At 36.3% G+C, this 18,731-nt stretch overlaps 1 protein-coding gene across 2 annotated transcripts in view; it reads left to right on the top strand.

The window, feature by feature from the left end:
• SH3YL1 (SH3 and SYLF domain containing 1) overlaps window positions 1–18,731 on the top strand; it is a 103,314-nt gene that overhangs the window by 65,466 nt on the left and 19,117 nt on the right. Inside the window, exons 7-11 of one of the 2 annotated variants that reach the window (XM_077153035.1) lie at window positions 6,026–6,154; window positions 7,195–7,363; window positions 8,287–8,365; window positions 12,666–12,722; window positions 14,046–16,826. In XM_077153035.1, coding sequence (XP_077009150.1) covers window positions 6,026–6,154; window positions 7,195–7,363; window positions 8,287–8,365; window positions 12,666–12,722; window positions 14,046–14,089 — 478 coding nt within the window. In that variant the 3' untranslated portion in view covers window positions 14,090–16,826. Of the gene's footprint in view, window positions 1–6,025; window positions 6,155–7,194; window positions 7,364–8,286; window positions 8,366–12,665; window positions 12,723–14,045; window positions 16,827–18,731 lie in introns of those variants that run through there. The other variant, XM_077153034.1, reaches the window with a different exon arrangement.

The following is an 18,731-nucleotide window of genomic DNA, read 5'->3' as shown; positions in this document are numbered from 1 at the left end:
CACAAGCAACAAAAGAAAAACTAGATAAATGGGAACTCCTCAGAATCAAATGCTTCAGCACATCAAAAGACTTTGTCAGAAAGATAAAGAGGCAGCTAATTCAATGGGAGAAAATATTTGGAAATCCATATCGAACAAAGGTTTGATATCCTGTATACACAAAGAAAACATACAACTCAACAAATAAAAGAACAAGCAACCCAATTATAAGATGGGCTAACAATATGGATAAGGATTTTTACAGATGGCTCAAAAGCATGTGAAAAGATGCTCATTTTCATTGGCTATAAGGGAAATGTAGATCAAGACTACAATGAAATACCACCTCACACCTATAAGAATAGCTGTTATTAAACAAACAGGAAACTATAAATGTTGGAGAGGATGTGGAGAAATTGAGACACTTATGCTCTGCTGGTGGGAATGTATAATGGTGCAGCCACTATAGAAGACTGTTTGGCAGTTAGTTCCTTAAGAAATTAAATATCGAGTTGTCCTATGACCCAGCAATAGCACTACTTGGTATATATCCAGAAGAGCTGAAAACAATGACATAAAAAGACATTTCACACCGATGTTCATAGCAGCATTATTCACAATCAGCAAAAGATGGAAACAATCCAACTGCCCATCAACAGACTAGTGGAACAACAAAATGGTGGTGTATCCATACAATAGAATATTATGCAACAGTAAGAGTAAACGAGGTCCTGAAGTACATGAGAAGATAGATGAGCATTGAGGACATAATGCTGAGTGAAATAAGCAGACACAAAAGGATAGAAACTGTATGATTCCACTTTTCTGACCATAGTAAAGGTAAAATCAGAGGCTTATAATACAGACTGTAGGGGGGTTACAGACACAAAGAAGCTAGAGATGGGTGAACGGTTAGCTAATGAGGTTGAACTCAAATGTAAGGAAATAGATAGAAGTAAAGGTGGTTCACTAGTGGGTCTTTAAGTAATATTTCATCATATTGAAGATGAACAAAATTGGGAGGGGTTGTATAGACCTATGTGTCCCACTGATTAACATTAAAAATATAAATTAGTTCTTACATGAACTACTTCAAAGGTATGACTCCTGTACAGGGTATAGGAGGAAAACTGCCATTGCATGCTATGGGATATGTTTAACAGGAAATCCTCAGGAATACCACAGCCATACCAGGGGTAAATAATAAGAAGAGGACAAGAGTTAAGGGGAGGTTTAGATTTCCTATTTGGTGAGGGTTTGTTTATTGCTTGTCTTTCTCTTATTAACAGTGAAATTATCTAAAATTGAGATGATAAACTGTGGACTTTGGACATTACACATGATGCTTAATGAATGCAGGTGGCTGAAGGATAGATCCACTGAGAAGTAGATTGGCAAATGATAGTGTATATATATGATCGAATATTGTGCTGCTATAAATAGGACAAAATTGTAAGGCATGCAACATTGTGAATGAACCTGTGGGATTTGTTTGGCCCTAGCCTCATGGGCTCAACAATTCCATCCTGATTTGTTGATATGGTGTATTACATTAATTGATTTTCTCATGTTGAACCATCCTTGCATACCTGGGATGAGTCCTACTTGGTCATGATGTATAATTCTTTTAATGTGTTGTTGGATATGATTTGCTAGAATTTTATTGAGGATTTTTGCATCTATATTCATTAGAGAGATTGGCCTGTAGTTTTCTTTTTTTGTAATATCTTTGCCTGGTTTTGGTATGAGGGTGATGTTGGCTTCATAGAATGAATTAGGTAGTTTTCCCTCCGCTTCGATTTTTTTGAAGAGTTTGAGGAGAGTTGGTACTAATTCTTTCTGGAATGTTTGATAGAATTCACATGTGAAGCCGTCTGGTCCTGGACTTTTCTTTTTAGGAAGCTTTTGAATGACTAATTCAATTTCTTTACTTGTGATTGGTTTGTTGAGGTCATCTATGTCTTCTTGAGTCAAAGTTGGTTGTTCATGTCTTTCCAGGAGCCCATCCATTTCCTCTAAATTGTTGTATTTATTAGCGTAAAGTTGTTCATAGTATCCTGTTATTACCTCCTTTATTTCTGTGAGGTCAGTAGTTATGTCTCCTCTTCCATTTCTGATCCTATGTATTTGCATCCTCTCTCTTCTTCTTTTTGTCAATCATGCTAAGGGCCCATCAATCTTATTGATTTTCTCATAGAACCAACTTCTGGTCTTATTGATTTTCTCTATTGTTTTCATGTTTTCAATTTCATTTATTTCTGCTCTAATCTTTGTTATTTCTTTCCTTTTGCTTGCTTTGGAATTAGTTTGCTGTTCTTTCTTCAGTTATTCCAAATGGATAGATAATTCCTGAATTTTTGCCTTTTCTTCTTTTCTGATATAGGCATTTAGGGCAATAAATTTCCCTCTTAGCACTGCCTTTGCTGCGTCCCATAAGTTTTGATATGTTGTGTTTTCATTTTCATTCGCCTCGAGGTATTTGCTAATTTCTCTAGCAATTTCTTCTTTGACCCACTCGTTGTTTAGGAGTGTATTGTTGAGCCTCCACGTATTTGTGAATTTTCTGGCACTCCGCCTATTATTGATTTCCAACTTCATTCCTTTATGATCCGAGAAAGTGTTGTGTATGATTTCAATCTTTTTAAATTTGTTAAGACTTGCTTTGTGACCCAGAATATGGTCTATCTTTGAGAATGATCCATGAGCACTTGAGAAAAAGGTGTATCCTGCTGTTGTGGGATGTAATGTCCTATAAATGTCTGTTAAGTCTAGCTCATTTATAGTAATATTCAGATTCTCTATTTCTTTATTGATCCTCTGTCTAGATGTTCTGTCCATTGATGAGAGTGGTGAATTGAAGTCTCCAACTATTATGGTATATGAGTCTATTTCCCTTTTCAGTGTTTGCAGTGTATTCCTCACGTATTTTGGCGCATTCTGGTTCGGTGCGTAGATATTTATGATTGTTATGTCTTCTTGTTTAATTGTTCCTTTTATTAGTATATGGTGTCCTTCTTTGTCTCTTTTAACTGCTTTACATTTGAAGTCTAATTTGTTGGATATTAGTGTAGCCACTCCTGCTCTTTTCTGGTTGTTATTTGCATGAAATATCTTTTCCCAACCTTTCTCTTTCAACCTATGTTTATCTTTGGGTCTAAGATGTGTTTCCTGTAGACAGCATATAGAAGGATCCTGTTTTTTAATCCATTCTGCCAATCTATGTCTTTTGATTGGGGAATTCAGTCCATTGACATTTAATGTTATTACTGTTCGGATAATATTTTCCTCTAACATTTTGCCTTTTGTATTATATATATCTTATCTGATTTTCCTTCTTTCTACACTCTTCTCCATACCTCTCTCTTCTGTCTTTTTGTATCTGACTCTAGTGCTCCCTTTAGTATTTCTTGCAGAGCTGGTCTTTTGGTCACAAATTCTCTCAGTGACTTTTTGTCTGAGAATGTTTTAATTTCTCCCTCATTTTTGAAGGATAATTTTGCTGGATATAGGAGTCTTGGTTGGCAGTTTTTCTCTTTTAGTAATTTAAATATATCATCCCACTGTCTTCTAGCTTCCATGGTTTCTGCTGAGAAATCTACCCATAGTCTTATTGGGTTTCCCTTGTATGTGATGGATTGTTTTTCTCTTGCTGCTTTCAAGATCCTCTCTTTCTCTTTGACCTCTGACATTCTAACTAGTAAGTGTCTTGGAGAACGCCTATTTGGGTCTAATCTCTTTGGGGTGCGCTGCACTTCTTGGATCTGTAATTTTAGGTCTTTCATAAGAGTTGGGAAATTTTCAGTGATAATTTCTTCCATTAGTTTTTCTCCTCCTTTTCCCTTCTCTTCTCCTTCTGGGACACCCACAACACGTATATTTGTGCGGTTCATATTGTCCTTGAGTTCCCTGATACCCTGCTCAAATTTTTCCATTCTTTTCCCTATAGTTTCTGTTTCTTTTTGGAATTCAGATGTTCCATCCTCCAAATCACTAATTCTATCTTCTGTCTCTTTAAATCTATCATTGTAGGTATCCATTGTTTTTTCCATCTTTTCTACTTTATCCTTCACTTCCATAAGTTCTACGATTTGTTTTTTCAGTTTTTCTATTTCTTCTTTATGTTCAGCCCATGTCCTCTTCATGTCCTCCCTCAATTTATCGATTTCATTTTTGAAGAGGTTTTCCATTTCTGTTCGTATATTCAGCATTAGTTGTCTCAGCTCTTGTATCTCATTTGAACTATTGGTTTGTTCCTTTGACTTGGCCATATTCTCAAGCTTCTGAGCGTGGACAGTTTTCTGCTGCTGGCGTCTGGGCATTTAGTCAGATTTCCCTGGGTGTCGGACCCAACAAGGTTGTAAGATTTTTCTGTGAAATCTCTGGGTTCTGTTTTTCTTATCCTGCGCAGTAGGTGGCGCTCATGGCACACGTTTGTCTGTGGGTCCCACCATTAAAAGGTGCTGTGGGTCCTTTAACTTTGGAAAACTCTCGCTGTCCGGGAGGTTCGCTAGCCGAAGCGGCTTGGAAGAGTGCCAACCGGCCCGGGGTCCAAACGCAGGGAGGATCGCTGGCCGCCACAGCCCGGGAAAGCGCCCGTCTGAATTTCCTAGTCAGCCCGGTGGCGGGAGGGCGCCAGCCGCAGCGGCCTGCCCGGGAGAGTGCACGTTCCCGGGGATTCACGGGTTTGGAAGGGCCCCCCCCCGTCGCCGTTCTCCGCGGCCTGGGGATTTCCGATCCAATTCTCTCAGTTGGTTCGGAGGGCCGCGCATGGTGTGGGCGCCAGCCGCCGCGGTTTAAGGGGACCGCCTGTCCAATTCTCCCAGCCGGCCCGGGAAGGGGGAAGGGAGTGACTCCGGCCGCTTGCCGCCCCGCCCGTTGAAGTCCGTGCCCCTTGGCGAGCTCACCAGAGCGCGTTCTCTCAGCCAGCCAGCCATTCCAGGATGGGGTACGCTGTCTTTTTTATCTCTGTCATGGCTTTGGGAGCTGTTCTGTATCGTTTCTACTCCCCTAGTAGCTTTTCTGGGGGAGAAATTAAGATCCATGCGTCTTACTAAGCCGCCATCTTCTCCGGAAGTCTGTGCTTTGAAGTTTATTGCTGTTTTGTATATCTGTTATTTTTCACAAAAAGAAAAAAGTGATGATAAAAAAATGCATACTCCTTTTAGCTTTCAATGTTCTGGAGCAGCTAGAAGGAAAAATCTGAGATGATTGTATGGTAGCCCATGACACACTGGAATCTGTCCTGTAACCACTTGCTGAAGAGTACTTCGATAACTATTGCTTTCTTTCTTTGCTTTTTATGTATGTTATATTATACAATAAAAAAAGTTTTAAAAAATGAAATACAGCAAATTTATGATTAATATGTCTGCCTACACCCAGAGTATTAGTGGTACTTTACAGATAAGAAACTTATAACTTATAAAATACAACCTGTGTAATAGAATGAGAAAATCAAACAAGATACAAAAAAAAAAAAAAAAAACTAAATGTTTCAGAAGCACAGGCTATTGTGTCTACTAGAAGTGAACATAACATTTATCTTTAAGCTTTGAGGTAGACAAAGCAAGTCAAATTTTATTAACTGATAAAAAGGAAACATTGATAAGGGAAAGAAAGCTGTCTTTCAAACTAAATCATGAAAAATTGAAATGGAAGTGTTTTACTTGAGTGTTTATAATATTTAAAGTGTATTGTCCTTCTCTGTTAAAGAAGTACTCTTCTTGGTTTAATTGAGCATTGTAGAAATATTTTAAACCTAGACTATTTATAAAAGATATATAATAAAATTAACTAAAAAGTTTTCTAGGTTCCATGAAAATAGTCACTGCATTCTTCTATAATAATTTTATGTACTATTTACTTCCTTTAGTTCGTCTTTCCTTTAGAGTACATTAAAATGACATGTAATTCAGGCCAAAGTGAAGTTAAACATATGAAGTAAGCACAGAACAAAATAATTATTTTGGGTTAAAAGTGCAGTGCTATTCATATAGTAATCTTTAATTTTTAGAGCCTCTTGTGTGATGTAAAATCTGTTTTGTAGGAATTTGGAAGGAAATGTAGCATTAAGAAGCTCTGCAGCTGTCTTTACATATTGCAAATCAAGAGGACTGTTTGCTGGCATATCTTTAGAAGGTAGCTGTTTGATTGAGAGGAAAGAAACTAATCGAAAGTAAGTTCAAACCAAAATAATTGTAATTGATTTAAAGAAAGTATGATGAGAAAAATAGTGCTTCATAGATTCACATAGTTCATAAAAGTTTAGAGTACATTTGTATATTCTTTTTTAATATAACACCATATGACTCTTAAGTGTTCATTTCTTTGCTTAAAATCTTCATAGGATACCTTTTCAATATAAAATTAATAGGAACTTATGGACAATTTAGAAAATGTAAAAAAGGAAGAAGAAGTAAGTCTACAACTTTAAAAGTGTGCTGTTAACATTTGGTTTATTATCTTCAGAACATTTTTCTAATTTTACATATTACATAGTAATAATAGTAATAATGTAGATACTTAATATAGATCTAACCAAAATTACACTATAAATATATTGAGGATTGGAGTTTGAGGAAAGGTATGCATGTCTAAGAAGAATCAGGGAACAAGGAAGATAAAGCGTCTTCTATATTAGAAGTAGAAAATGCCGAAAGCTGAAAAAAAATAAATCCCACAATTGCACCACAAGAAATTTGTTTACAGATATTGTGGTAAAACCAAAATTACCAGCCTAAAGAAGTGAAGGGGATAGCTTTTGGGGGGAGTAGAAGCAGGAACAGCAAGGGTCTGAAGACTGCTGGGATAAAAGATTTCAAATAATTATTTAATCTTTTATACTATGTACATGTATAATTTTACCATTTTTGTAAAAAACTTAAAAATAAAAGCCTATAGATAGCTATGCACTTGTATGTATATGTTTATATATGTGTATATATGTATATATGTGTATATGGGTATGGTTTTTATATTAAAAGAGGAAAGAATACTTAGGATATTTAACCCTTTATGGATGGGTTTAAATGGATGGATTTAAGGAGTTGAACATGGGATATGGGTTGTAATTAGTATTTGGAAGAGTGGTGTATATGATGTGTTATATATGAATGATTATCTACATGTGTATGTATGTATAATTTCCTGTGTTTAACTTCAGAAGAGTTCCCATGTCTATAAAAGAAATGTTCTCAATTTGATATTTTTTATTAGATTTTATTGTCAAGATATTCGTGCATATGACATTTTATTTGGAGATATACCACGGCCTGCTCAAGCAGAAGGTCTTTATGAAATTCTTGATTCCTTTACTGAAAAGTATGAAAATGAGGAACAACGAATCAATGCAAGAAAAGCAGCAAGGGAACAGAGGAAGGCTTCTGTAATGTTTGATTTTTCTATTTTTCTCAATAGTCACAGGGAGTTCCTTTATACAAAATATTCTGTCCCTTAATATAGGGGTCCTGATAGCTCACTAATGTCATAATTGGTAATGTCATTTATATGATTTTCTTCTTAGGGGGTGTGAGATTAGTTCAGTGGTAGAATCCTCGCCTGCCACGCGAGAGACCCGGGCTTGATTCTGGCCCATGCACTTCCCAAAACAAACAAAAGAAACCAAAAACAAGCACACAACAACAAAACAATTCATCAAATGGTGCTGCAATAATGGAATACTTATGTGTAAAAAAGAAAGAAATGTGACCCCACCATATGGCATACAAAAAAAAAAAAAAAAAAAGTCATACATGTAGCCTTGACCCTTTATCAGAGTTTCAAGGAGAATACAGTTTGTTTTCACTGTTGCATTTTTCTAAGGATACTGCTTTGTAATAGTAAGTAATAATAAAAGCTACTGAAACTAAGCACCTACTGTAAGTCCGGCCTTTCAGTACCAAGGGTTTTGTGCATGTTACTCATCTAATTCATTACATCCTTTCAGAATTGCCTTGATCTCTGATATACAGGATGAAAACTGAAACATAAGAAGTTTAAGTTCATCACTGTCACCCCCAGTTGATTGCTAAACCAATTACCATATCAGTGTACCTGAAATTCCCTGGAATTTGTGTTTACATTGTCAGAGGTGCCTGGGTGAGGTTAGCTTCGTTTATAAGAAGAGCATACCCCGGCCCCACATCTGTTTCTTTTCATCTCACTCGATTAAGTATGAGCTCAAAGAGTGTCATCTGTAGGCTTTTAGAGTAAAATTGCAGCATATATTGTTAAAGATAAAAGCCCCATATTTTAAGTAAGAACAAGAATTTAAAATTATGTTAATTTATTTATTTTTGTTCTTTCCAGGCTAAAGAATCACCTCCAAAATTATTGTCAAGGCCACAGCCATCATCTGCACCACTTCAATTGAACTCTGGCTCTCAAAGTAAATATTTTTGCTTAATTCAAATACAATTATTACTAAATAATTATTAGTGTTTATTAAGAAATTCAGCTAGCCTTTAAACTTTAGAGTCAAACAGAAAAACTAATGGATATTTAAGAGAAAAATAAATGTGTGGCTTCTTCTAAATACAGAAAAACTCTCATGGCTATGATTTGTGAAAATTTCTGTTCTCATTCATAAAATGCTTTCTTCGATTTACAAAGAGATTTGCCTTCATAGTGTTTCTCATTTATCTTTGTCATTTCTTCTAAAGAATGTCATCCTCCTGATTTGAAATGGGAACAAAGTAAGCCTATTTTTATTATATAGTTAACAAATTTACATTTCTGTATATTCATTTTACATGTATTTCTGGGAGCTCTGAATTCATAAGGTAGGTTTTAAAGCAAATAAATTTATAAAGAATCCATGTTTGGCAAAAAACTGGTCAGGCAAAAATGGTGAAGTAGCAAGGAGAAAGCAGATACTGCTTCTTTCTGTAATCTCTCTTATCTTATGACAGTCACTCAGAATTCTGCTTTCCATATATAGAGGTTACCAGTAAATAACAATATATTAAAATAGGTAGTGTTTCATATAATATCAACTGTCATACTTGAGGTGCTGTATTAAAGCTTCCTGGAGTAGAAAGATGAAGATAACTTAGATTTTGCTTTTAAAGAACTTTCAATCTAGTAGTAAAGATATTACATATGGGAAAATAACTGCAATTAATGAATGAAAGTTTTTAAGTTCTGAGAGGAGTAGTAAAAATATTAAAGTGCTTCAGAGTACAGGAAGGTTCTTTCAATTTTTGTGGAAGTTTTTCTTTACCCTCCTTTTTCATGTTTCTGTATTCATTTTCCCAATTGTAATGCCCGAGGTCCTTCATGTTGATTCCTGGCTTTAGCTTGTCAAACATCAAAAATTAGACATATTCTTCTTTATTACATGCCCTTTCTCCTCAATAACTTAGTCTGTATGCAATTCTCTTGCTTTCTTCTCAGAGTGGTAGTCTATTTCTGATTCATGTTAAGGTGATTAATTTGCTTATACTCATATTTTCGGTGGATAATGAGTTATAAAATTTGGTCTGTGTGTATGTTTTAAAATACATGATTCTAGAATTTCCTCTCTAAGAGATGATATCTCTTTCATGCCTGTGTCAGTTTGAAATTGTTGTGTACCCCGGAAAAGCCATGTTCTTTAATCCTCATTTGGTATTGCTGGGTGGGGTCTTTTTGATTGTTTCCATGGAGATGTGACCCACCCAATTGTGGGTGGTAAGTTTTGCTTAGATAGTTTCCATGTAGATGTGTCTCTACCCATTCAAGGTGGGGTTGCTTACTGGAGTCCTTTAAGAGGGAACCATTTTGGAAAAAGTTTCAGAGCCAACAGTTCTGACAGAGCCCACACAGCCAGAGATCTTTGTAGATATAAAAGGAAAATGCCACTGGAGAAGCCTTATGAAGTGAGGAGAGAAAGCTAGCAGACATTGCCATGTGCCTTTCCACCTGAGAGAGGTATCCAGAAGCCAGAGCCCTCAGCAAAAACCAGCTATGTGCCCTCTCATCTGCCAGAGGTGTTCTAGATGGTATCAGCCTTTCTTGAGTGGAGGTAACCTCTTGTTGAGACCTTAATTTGGACGTTTCTGTGGTCTTAGAACTGTAAACTTGCAACTTAATAAATTCCATTTTAAAAGCCATTCTGTTTCTGGTAATGTTGCATTCCAACAGCTTTAACAAACTAAAACAATGCCTATAAAAAAATTCTGTTGGTCTTTGTAATATCAATTCCTTGTCAGTATAGATTTAAAAACTATTGTACTTCACCTTAAGAACTCCTTTTATTAAATGATAATAAGCTCAAAAGAATTGTTTCTGCTGCACTTCCTCTTTTTTCAATAAGAAGACAACATTTATTGCATTTATTTCCATGCACATAATCTTATCTTTGTAAAACAATAAGTTTCATCTTTACCATTTTTTTCCATACATTAAGAACCTCAGCTTTATATATAGTGAACCAAAATGATTAACAGCAGAGGAGAACAAAAGTAAAATTTGATTCCCCTCTTTCATTTCTAGGTCTATTCAATAAATATGTAGGGACCTACTATATACAATTTGTTCAAATGACTAAGGAAAAGACATTATGAATAAGCAAAGCTTTTGTCCTCATGGATTTTGCTGTCTTAATGGTGTAACTTATGACTAATTTTCCCTCTTTGATGTCCTCAATGCAGGAGCTTTATGCAGTTTGGGACAGGACAATCCAGCTCAATGAATTTACATTCTCTGAGCTCAAAACAGAGAAAAGATACTTTCTACAAGCAACTTAGGCTATGTCATAACTTCTACAAGAAAGAATCAGATCAGACTTTCAGAACCTGTGAAATGAGCTTAGGAAAATTTTACAAATACATTTAAAAAAAAAGAATAAGTGTTGTATTTCCTCTTGAGCATACATTATAAAATCTGCATGTTTCAGCATAACCTTTTGGTCACCAGGACCTTTGCCTGTGCCAACCCTGGATTCACATCATGATCTCCTGCCTTCTACTGAAACCTTTTTTGTGGAATCAGTGTTCTCTCCATTTTACAGTCAGCAGTTGTTTTGTGAGCAGTATCTGCTTCTCTCTGCCAGTTTACCACATTTGCCTGATAACATTTCTGCAAATTCAACTCTACTCACTATATATATATATATATGTATATGTGATATATATATCTTATGAATACTTCTCATTCTCCCTAGATTTTTGCTCCCCCCCTTTTTAATTTTTTTAATTGAGAAATCTTCACACACATACATTCCATACATAGTATACAATCAGTGACTCACAATCTTATCACATACTTATGTATTCATCACCATGATCAGTTTTTAGAACATTTGCATTACTTCAGAAAAAGAAATAAAAAGGAAAAAGAAAATATTCATATATACCATACCCTTCCCTCTCATTGACCCACAGTATTTCAATCCACCCAGTTTTTACCCTCTATCTCCCCCTATTATTTATTTATTCTTTATCCTTATTTATCTTTTTTTTTTACTTGTCTGGCCATACCCTGGATAGAAGCAGACATAAGGTTTTCACATCACACAATCACATTGTAGAAATTGTATCTTTATACAGTCATCTTCAAGCATCAAGGCTACTGGAAAACAGCCCAACAGTTTCAGGTCCTTCCCTCCACTCCAATACACCATAAAACTAAAAAGAGATATCTATATGATGCCTAAGAATAACCTTCAGGATAACCACTAAACTCAGTTTGAAATCTCTCAGTCACTGAAACTACTTTGTCTCATTTCTCTCTTTCCACCCTTTCAGTCAAGAAGGCATTCTTAATCCCTCAATGCCAGGTTCCAACTCATCCTGGAATTTCTGTTCCACATTGCCAGGGACAGTTGGAATCATTTTATGGGTAGGAGGGAGAGCAGTGAATTCACCTGCTGAGTTGGCTTAGAGAGAGAGGCTACATCTGAGCAACAAAAGAGGTTCTCTGCCCCCCGCCACCTTTTTTTTTTTTAGCATGCATACTGTCTTCTCTCATGAAGCACATTATCCCAAATTTGAAGTGCCAGCTTTTTATTCAATAAAAGGAATATTTTAAAACTACCACCCATTTTGACCTTTAAATTTTTAATCTGACCTACTTTGATATTCTTTATTTATAAATTAAAGCTTTATTTTTGTTATTTCTGTATTCTCACATGCATAATTAATAATTCATAAACAGGCCATATAAATTCTTTTTGTATGTAACATTTTTTTCCCTTTTCCTTTTTCTTTTTTGTCTTAAAATTAGGTAGAGCACAATACTGGTGGTCAATAAGGGGGGGTAGGGATATGGGATGTTTGGGATTTTCTTTTTTATTTCTTTTTCTAGAGTAATTCAGATGTTCTAAAAATGGATCATGGTGATGAATGCACAACTATGTGGTAATACTGTGAACCATTAATTATATACTTTGAATAGATTGTCTGGTGTGTGAATATATCTCAATAAAATTGAATTAAAAAAAAAAGCATGGCCTTTTCTAGGGTACATGATAGTCAAATTACCACCTAGATTATTGGTTATATTTATCCTCTGCCCTATACTTGGTATCTTTTCTGAGTTTATTTAGTCATAACTCTTGATTTAAAGCATGATCAAATAATGATACTTCTGTCAATTGTAGTGACTAAAATATTTGTTTAACAAAGCAAGACTTGGCAGTTTTGTGGCTATTATGCACTATATACTAAATACGTTTTCTAAGTTCTGCCTCTTTTTTTGTTTTTCAGGTGACAGAAATGAATATAAGCTCTATCCTGAACTTTCTAGCTATCATCAGAGTGTTGGTAAGTAAAAGTATCTATACGTTAAAAAATAATTCATATTCATCATATAATCACAAAATTTCCAACTAATCTGATTATAAAAACCTCAGTGAAAATGTTCAATATCTTATCTATGATTTATAGAAGTCAAAATCTTTGATTTATAGGAATCTGTGTTATTTTGAGCAGTACTTCACTGGTGAGGCAAAATAAGCCAGAAACAAAAGAACAACAATGGTATGGTCACTTTTAGAAAATGTTAATAAGAAAACAGGGGTCTAGATTATAAGCTTTTATAACAGACACATTAAGTCTGGAGTGGTGATTATTATTTCTGGATTTTGAGAGGCTGCTATATATATAAAACCTGGTATTTAGAGGTAAGAATGAAGCCGATCAGGTTGGGGTTAAAGTAATTCAGAACATAAGGTAAGGAAGGCAGTGTCTATATTTTAGAACCACACATGCTCTTTGAGACCAAAGGAAGAAAGGTTTATTTGTTTTGGAACTGTAGTGTATAATCTCAATCAGCCTGCCTGTGTAGCTCATTTGAACAATTGAAACAGGGAGCCCAGAATAAAAAAAGAGGTCCTTTAATCCTGTATAGATTATTGTAATGCCTGGATACATCCTAGAGTACATTAAGCAGATAATCAAAAAGTATTGACAAAGTCCCTTGAGGGATGGGAGAAAGAATATGGAACTATTAAATTGTTAAATCTTACTATCAGGGAATCCCCTGATACTGTGTCAAACTTTAGGGATACCCAAATCAATAGGCCATGCCCTCGATCCTGAGGCTTACTCTTGTGAAGCTTATGCAGGTAGAGGAGAAGCTTAGACTACCTATAGGCATGCCTAAGAATTACTTCTGGAGGACCTCTTTTGTTGCTCAGATGTGGCCTCAGTCTCTCTAAGCCCAACTCTGCAAGTGAAATCATTGCCCTTCCCCTACATGGGACATGACATCCAGGGGTGAAAGTCTCCCTGGTGACATGGGAGATGACTCCCAGGGATGAATCTGGCCCTGGCACCATGGGATCAACAATTCCTTCCTGATAAAAGAAGGAAAAGAAGTGTAAGTAATAAAATGTCAGTGTGTTCTAGTTTGCTAGATGCTGGAATGCAATATACCAGAAATTGAATGACTTTTAAAAAGGGAAATTTAATAAGTTGCAAGTTTACAGTTCTAAGACTGAGAAAATGCCCCAATTACAACAAGTCTATGGAAATGTCCAATCAAAGGTATCCAGGGAAAGATACCTTGGTTCAAGAAAGCCGATAAAGTTCAGGGTCTCTCTCTCATCCATGAAGGCACGATGAAGTTCCACGTTTCTCTCTCAGGTTGCTGCAACCCGGCACGTGGTGAACATGGTGGCATCTGCTAGCTTTCTCGTGACTCTACCAAAAGGGACACTCTCCTGAATGTTTCCTCTTTTAAAGGATTCCAGTAAGCAACTCCACCTTCAGTGGGTGGAGATACACCTCCATGGAAATCATCTAATCAAAAGTTACCACTCACAATTGGGTGGGTCACATCTTCATGGAAACAATCAAAATGCTCCCACCCAGCAATATTGAATGAGGATTAAAGGACATGGCTTTTCTAGAGTCCAGCACAGATTCAGACTGGCACATTCCACCCTTTGGACCCCAAAAAGACATGCTCTTTCCAAATGCAAAATGTATTCATTCCATAACAGTATCAGAAAACCTTAAGCCTTTCAGTAGCAATATAAATGAAGTACAAAATTAGAGACAGTATAAAATCTTATCAAGTCAGTTACAGGCATGGTCTGTCCTAAGGCAAAATTTTCTCCATTTGCTCTGGATCTTTGAAAACTCATAATGAGTTATTTGCTGCCAACGTACAAAGGAGGACTCATAGGATACATATACACATTTCCATAGGGAGGAAGGAACACAGGGGTCACTAGACCCATACAGTTTTGAAAACCTGCAGGGCATAGTCCATTAGATTTCAAAGTCTGAGAGTCACTTATCCTCAGGGCTTTAGAAAGCAGCAGTCCCACCCTTTCCAAAGGCCTATGCAGAGGCCTGCCTCTCTCTGATACAACCTTGGGGGACATCGGAGAGACCACCTTTCTCAGCTCCACCCTCTCCAAGCATTGGGGCCACACCCAGGCTCTCTGCCTTCTCCAGGGCACATGTACAACCCCTCCATGTGGTGGCAGTCAGGATCTCCCCAAACCCCAAGGAATGTGCTTCACCCTTTCCAAGGCCTGAGGTGGCATGACTCTTCCACTGCAGCAAGGTGGAAGGCCCATCCTCTGCCTTCGGGGCAAACTCACCCTCTCCATGGGTTGGGGTGGGTCCGCTGTCCTGGCCCAAGACTTCTTGACTTCAAAACCTCAGCCTCCATGGTTTTGCCTCTGAAGTTATTTTTCCTCCAGTGTGTCCCTCCTCTGAACCCCCCAGTCCAGACTGGCAGCGGCTCTTTTTATACAGGTCCTACAGCACTGTTGTTGGCTTTCTATGCAGTAGCCTTGGGTCATGCCCATCAGGCATAAGGAGTTTCCACAGATCCTTCCTGGATAACTTCATGTCCGATCCTGACTTTCTCTGAAATGGCTGGCTGGTTCCACATTTGGTTAAATCCTCACACAGGGCACTATACTCTGGGTTCTTCCTTTCTGGAGGCCCAGAATTTTCCAGGACCTCAATTTCTGGTTTCTTTTTACTTAAGAGTTCAGTTTTCAACTTTTCTCTCTCCTGTCGCATTTCACTATAAGCTGTGAGGAGAAACCAAGCTGCCCTTTTGACATTTAATTTGGAGATCTCTTCTGCTAAATATCCAAGTTCATGGTTTTTAAAATCTGCCTTCCAGCCAAAGCCACTAGTCAACTTTGCCAGATTATCTGCCATTTTAAAACAAGGATCGCCTTCCTTCCTGTCTGTAATGAAACGTTTCATTTCTGTCTAAGACTTTATCAGAAGTGTCTTTAAAGTCCACATTTCTACCAACAGTCTCTTTCAAAGCATTCTAGGCCTTCTCTATCAAACTTCTCACAACTCCTCCAGATTCTTCCCCTTATCCATTTAAAAAGTTGTTCCAACATGTTTGGTATTTGCAAACTGCAGCAGCACCCCACTCTCGGTACCAAAATCTGTTCTAGTTTGCTAGCTCCCAGAATGCTATTTACCAGAAATGGAATGACTTTTAAAAAGGGGAATTTGATAAGTTGCTAGTTTACAGTTCTAAGGCCAAGAAAATGTCCCAATTAAAACAAGTCTATAGAAATGTTCAATGTAAGGCATCTGGGGAAAGATACCTTGGGTCAAGAAGGCCGATGATGTTCAATATTTCTCTCTCAGCTGGAAAAATCTGTTCTAGTTTGCTAGCTGCCAGAATGCGATATACCAGAAACAGAATGGTTTTTAAAAGGGGGGATTTAATAAGTTGTTAGTTTATAGTTCTAAGGCCAAGAAAATGTCCCAATTAAGACAAGTCTATGGAAATGTCCAATTGAAGGCATCCGGGGAAAGATACCTTGGTTCAAGAAGACCGATGAAGTTCAACGTTTCTCTCTCAGCTGCAAGTGCACGTGGCAAACATGGCAACATCTGCTGGCTTTCTCGTGGCTCTACCAAAAGGGAAGCTGTCCAAAATGTTTCCTCTTTTAAAGGATTCCAGTAAGCAACTCCACCTTCAGTGGGTGGAGATGCCCTTCCATGGAAATCATCTCATCAAAACTTACCACCCACAATTGGATGGGTCACATCTTAATGGAAACAATCAACATGCTCCCACCCAGCAATATTGAATGAGGATCAAAGGCCATGGCTTTTCTGGGGTCCACCACAGATTCAGACCGGGACAGTAGCTCATGACAAACTCTGGGATCTGTACTATGACTACTTGTTGAAGAGTACTTTGAAAACTGTTCCTTTTTTATTTCTTTACTTTGTTATCTATGTTATACTATACAATTGAAAAAGTTTGAAATATGCTATGTTTTTGTTCTCTTATTCTTAATTTGAATAAAGGAAAATGATTGTGGGAATTTAAGGAGTATGGTTATATGCATAATGAATATTGGAGCCAGCAAAGCTAAGGGACTAAATGCTGTTTACTTCTGAGAAACTACGATGTTGTATGATGCTCACATGATATTTTAGAAACTGCCTAGAAGCTTCTGAATATATAATAGGAATAGAATACCATAGTTTGTTAATTTTAAATTATAATTTATTTCCTACAGCATTTTTTTTTTTTTTTTTTTTTTTTTTTTTGGATTTTAGCCCCATGAATTTTATATTCTTAGGGGACTTTTTTCTTTTATTTTTCATGTTCGAGTATTTTACTGTTATTGGGAAGTACTTCATAAAACTTATTAGGATTTCCTGTAATAAAAATAGTTCTTTCAACCTATCTTACTTTAATATTCTTTAGAAAATGTCCTTTAAAAGGATTAAGAAATTATATAAAGATGTAATTGGGAAAAAGAAATTATATAGAGATGTAAATGGGAAACATTGAGGGAAAACATTAAATAGTAAAATGATATCCTATTTATTTTTTCACATTGTATACTCATGTCACTGGAATCACAATACCGTATACTACTGGTTTAATAAAATGTTGGAGAATTAACCATTCCATGTAAATAAAACATCAAAATATTTAGATAACCCAACTATCTTCTAAAAAATTATATCCTACAAATAAAAATATCTCTAAAATGTCTCTTAAACAGAGTCTACTGTGTAGAAGTCAACTTTTTCTTGATGTATTTAGGGCTTCTGTTTATCTTCTTATATTCAGCTGTGTCTTCTGTTATGGAATTTACTTTTGGCAGTCTTTTCCCTGATGGTTTGCCTCAGAAGGGATCTGAGAAATCCCAAGGCCAGGGTTCTGTGTTAGAGTTAAGTGTGATGGCCAGGCCTCAGCTATGGAACAGATATTATCCTTGTGGTCCTAAGCATACTGGGGTTCATCAGAAAGCTCCAAGAGGTTTTATGTTTTATAGTTTTTAAAAAATGTTTTCTCTCTTTATTAAAGATTGCTGCAGTTGTTAGACGTTTGACCTTCAGATACATGTCTTTTAGGAGTAAAAGTGTTTAGGATATAAATGTTTATAACAAAGTAGCATAAACACCTAAATTTTTTGTATTACTCAGTCTTTCACCTTTAAAAATTCTGTTAAGACTAGATTTAGGCTTAGGTAGCTAGCAGTTAAAGAGGTTCTTAAACTTGGCAGAGACAACAGACTTTCTGAGTTTGCCTGGAAAGGGGGGACCGAACAGAGAGTTGGAAAGAGATTGAGAGAAGGAGAGGGGAGGAAGTTAGCTAGGGATTAAAGAGAACAAAGTCTGTGAATCCTTCCAAGAATACCTCCCTGTAATGTTAAATTGGGAGCTAGAATTTCTGGCTAATGTTTTTTTTTGTACCTGTACCTATAGCCTAGGTGCCTAATAAATATTAGAACTATCTCATAAACAGCAGCAAGGAAAAATGTTTAATGGAAAATAATATGAAGTGGGCTCTGATACAGAGACTCAGATTTAAATCCCAATGCTTTGATTTATTAGTTTTATGATCTGAAGATAATGTTACCTGCCCATGGTTTGTTGGCTTGTTTATTATCTTGTAAGACAAGATGATGTGTAAAAACACTTAGTAGGTACTAAGTGAACATTAATATTAATTTCTTTTAGCCCTTCCTCCCTTGATAAGAGATTTAGGAGGAAAAAACAAAAGGGAAGTTTTAAAATCTGTTTTGTAGTTTTTTAAATGAAACTTATATTACTATATTTTTTTAAAAGCAGTTTTGAAATCAATTAATCTATTCTTAAAGACTTGCCAGAGAAATGTCCTGTCAAATGATCCTTGCCATTATCTTGTAAGACAAGATAATGTGTAAAAACACTTAGTAAGTACTAAGTGAACATTAATATTAATTTCTTTTAGCCCTTCCTCCCTCGATAAGAGATTTAGGAGGAAAAAACAAAAGGGAAGTTTTAAAATCTGTTTTGTAGTTTTTTAAATGAAACTTATATTACTATATT

This window comes from Tamandua tetradactyla, chromosome 3 (assembly GCF_023851605.1).
Source record: "Tamandua tetradactyla isolate mTamTet1 chromosome 3, mTamTet1.pri, whole genome shotgun sequence".
Taxonomy (NCBI): domain Eukaryota; kingdom Metazoa; phylum Chordata; class Mammalia; order Pilosa; family Myrmecophagidae; genus Tamandua; species Tamandua tetradactyla.
Note: the sequence above shows the minus strand (reverse complement) of the source record. Positions and strands in the feature narration are given on the sequence as shown.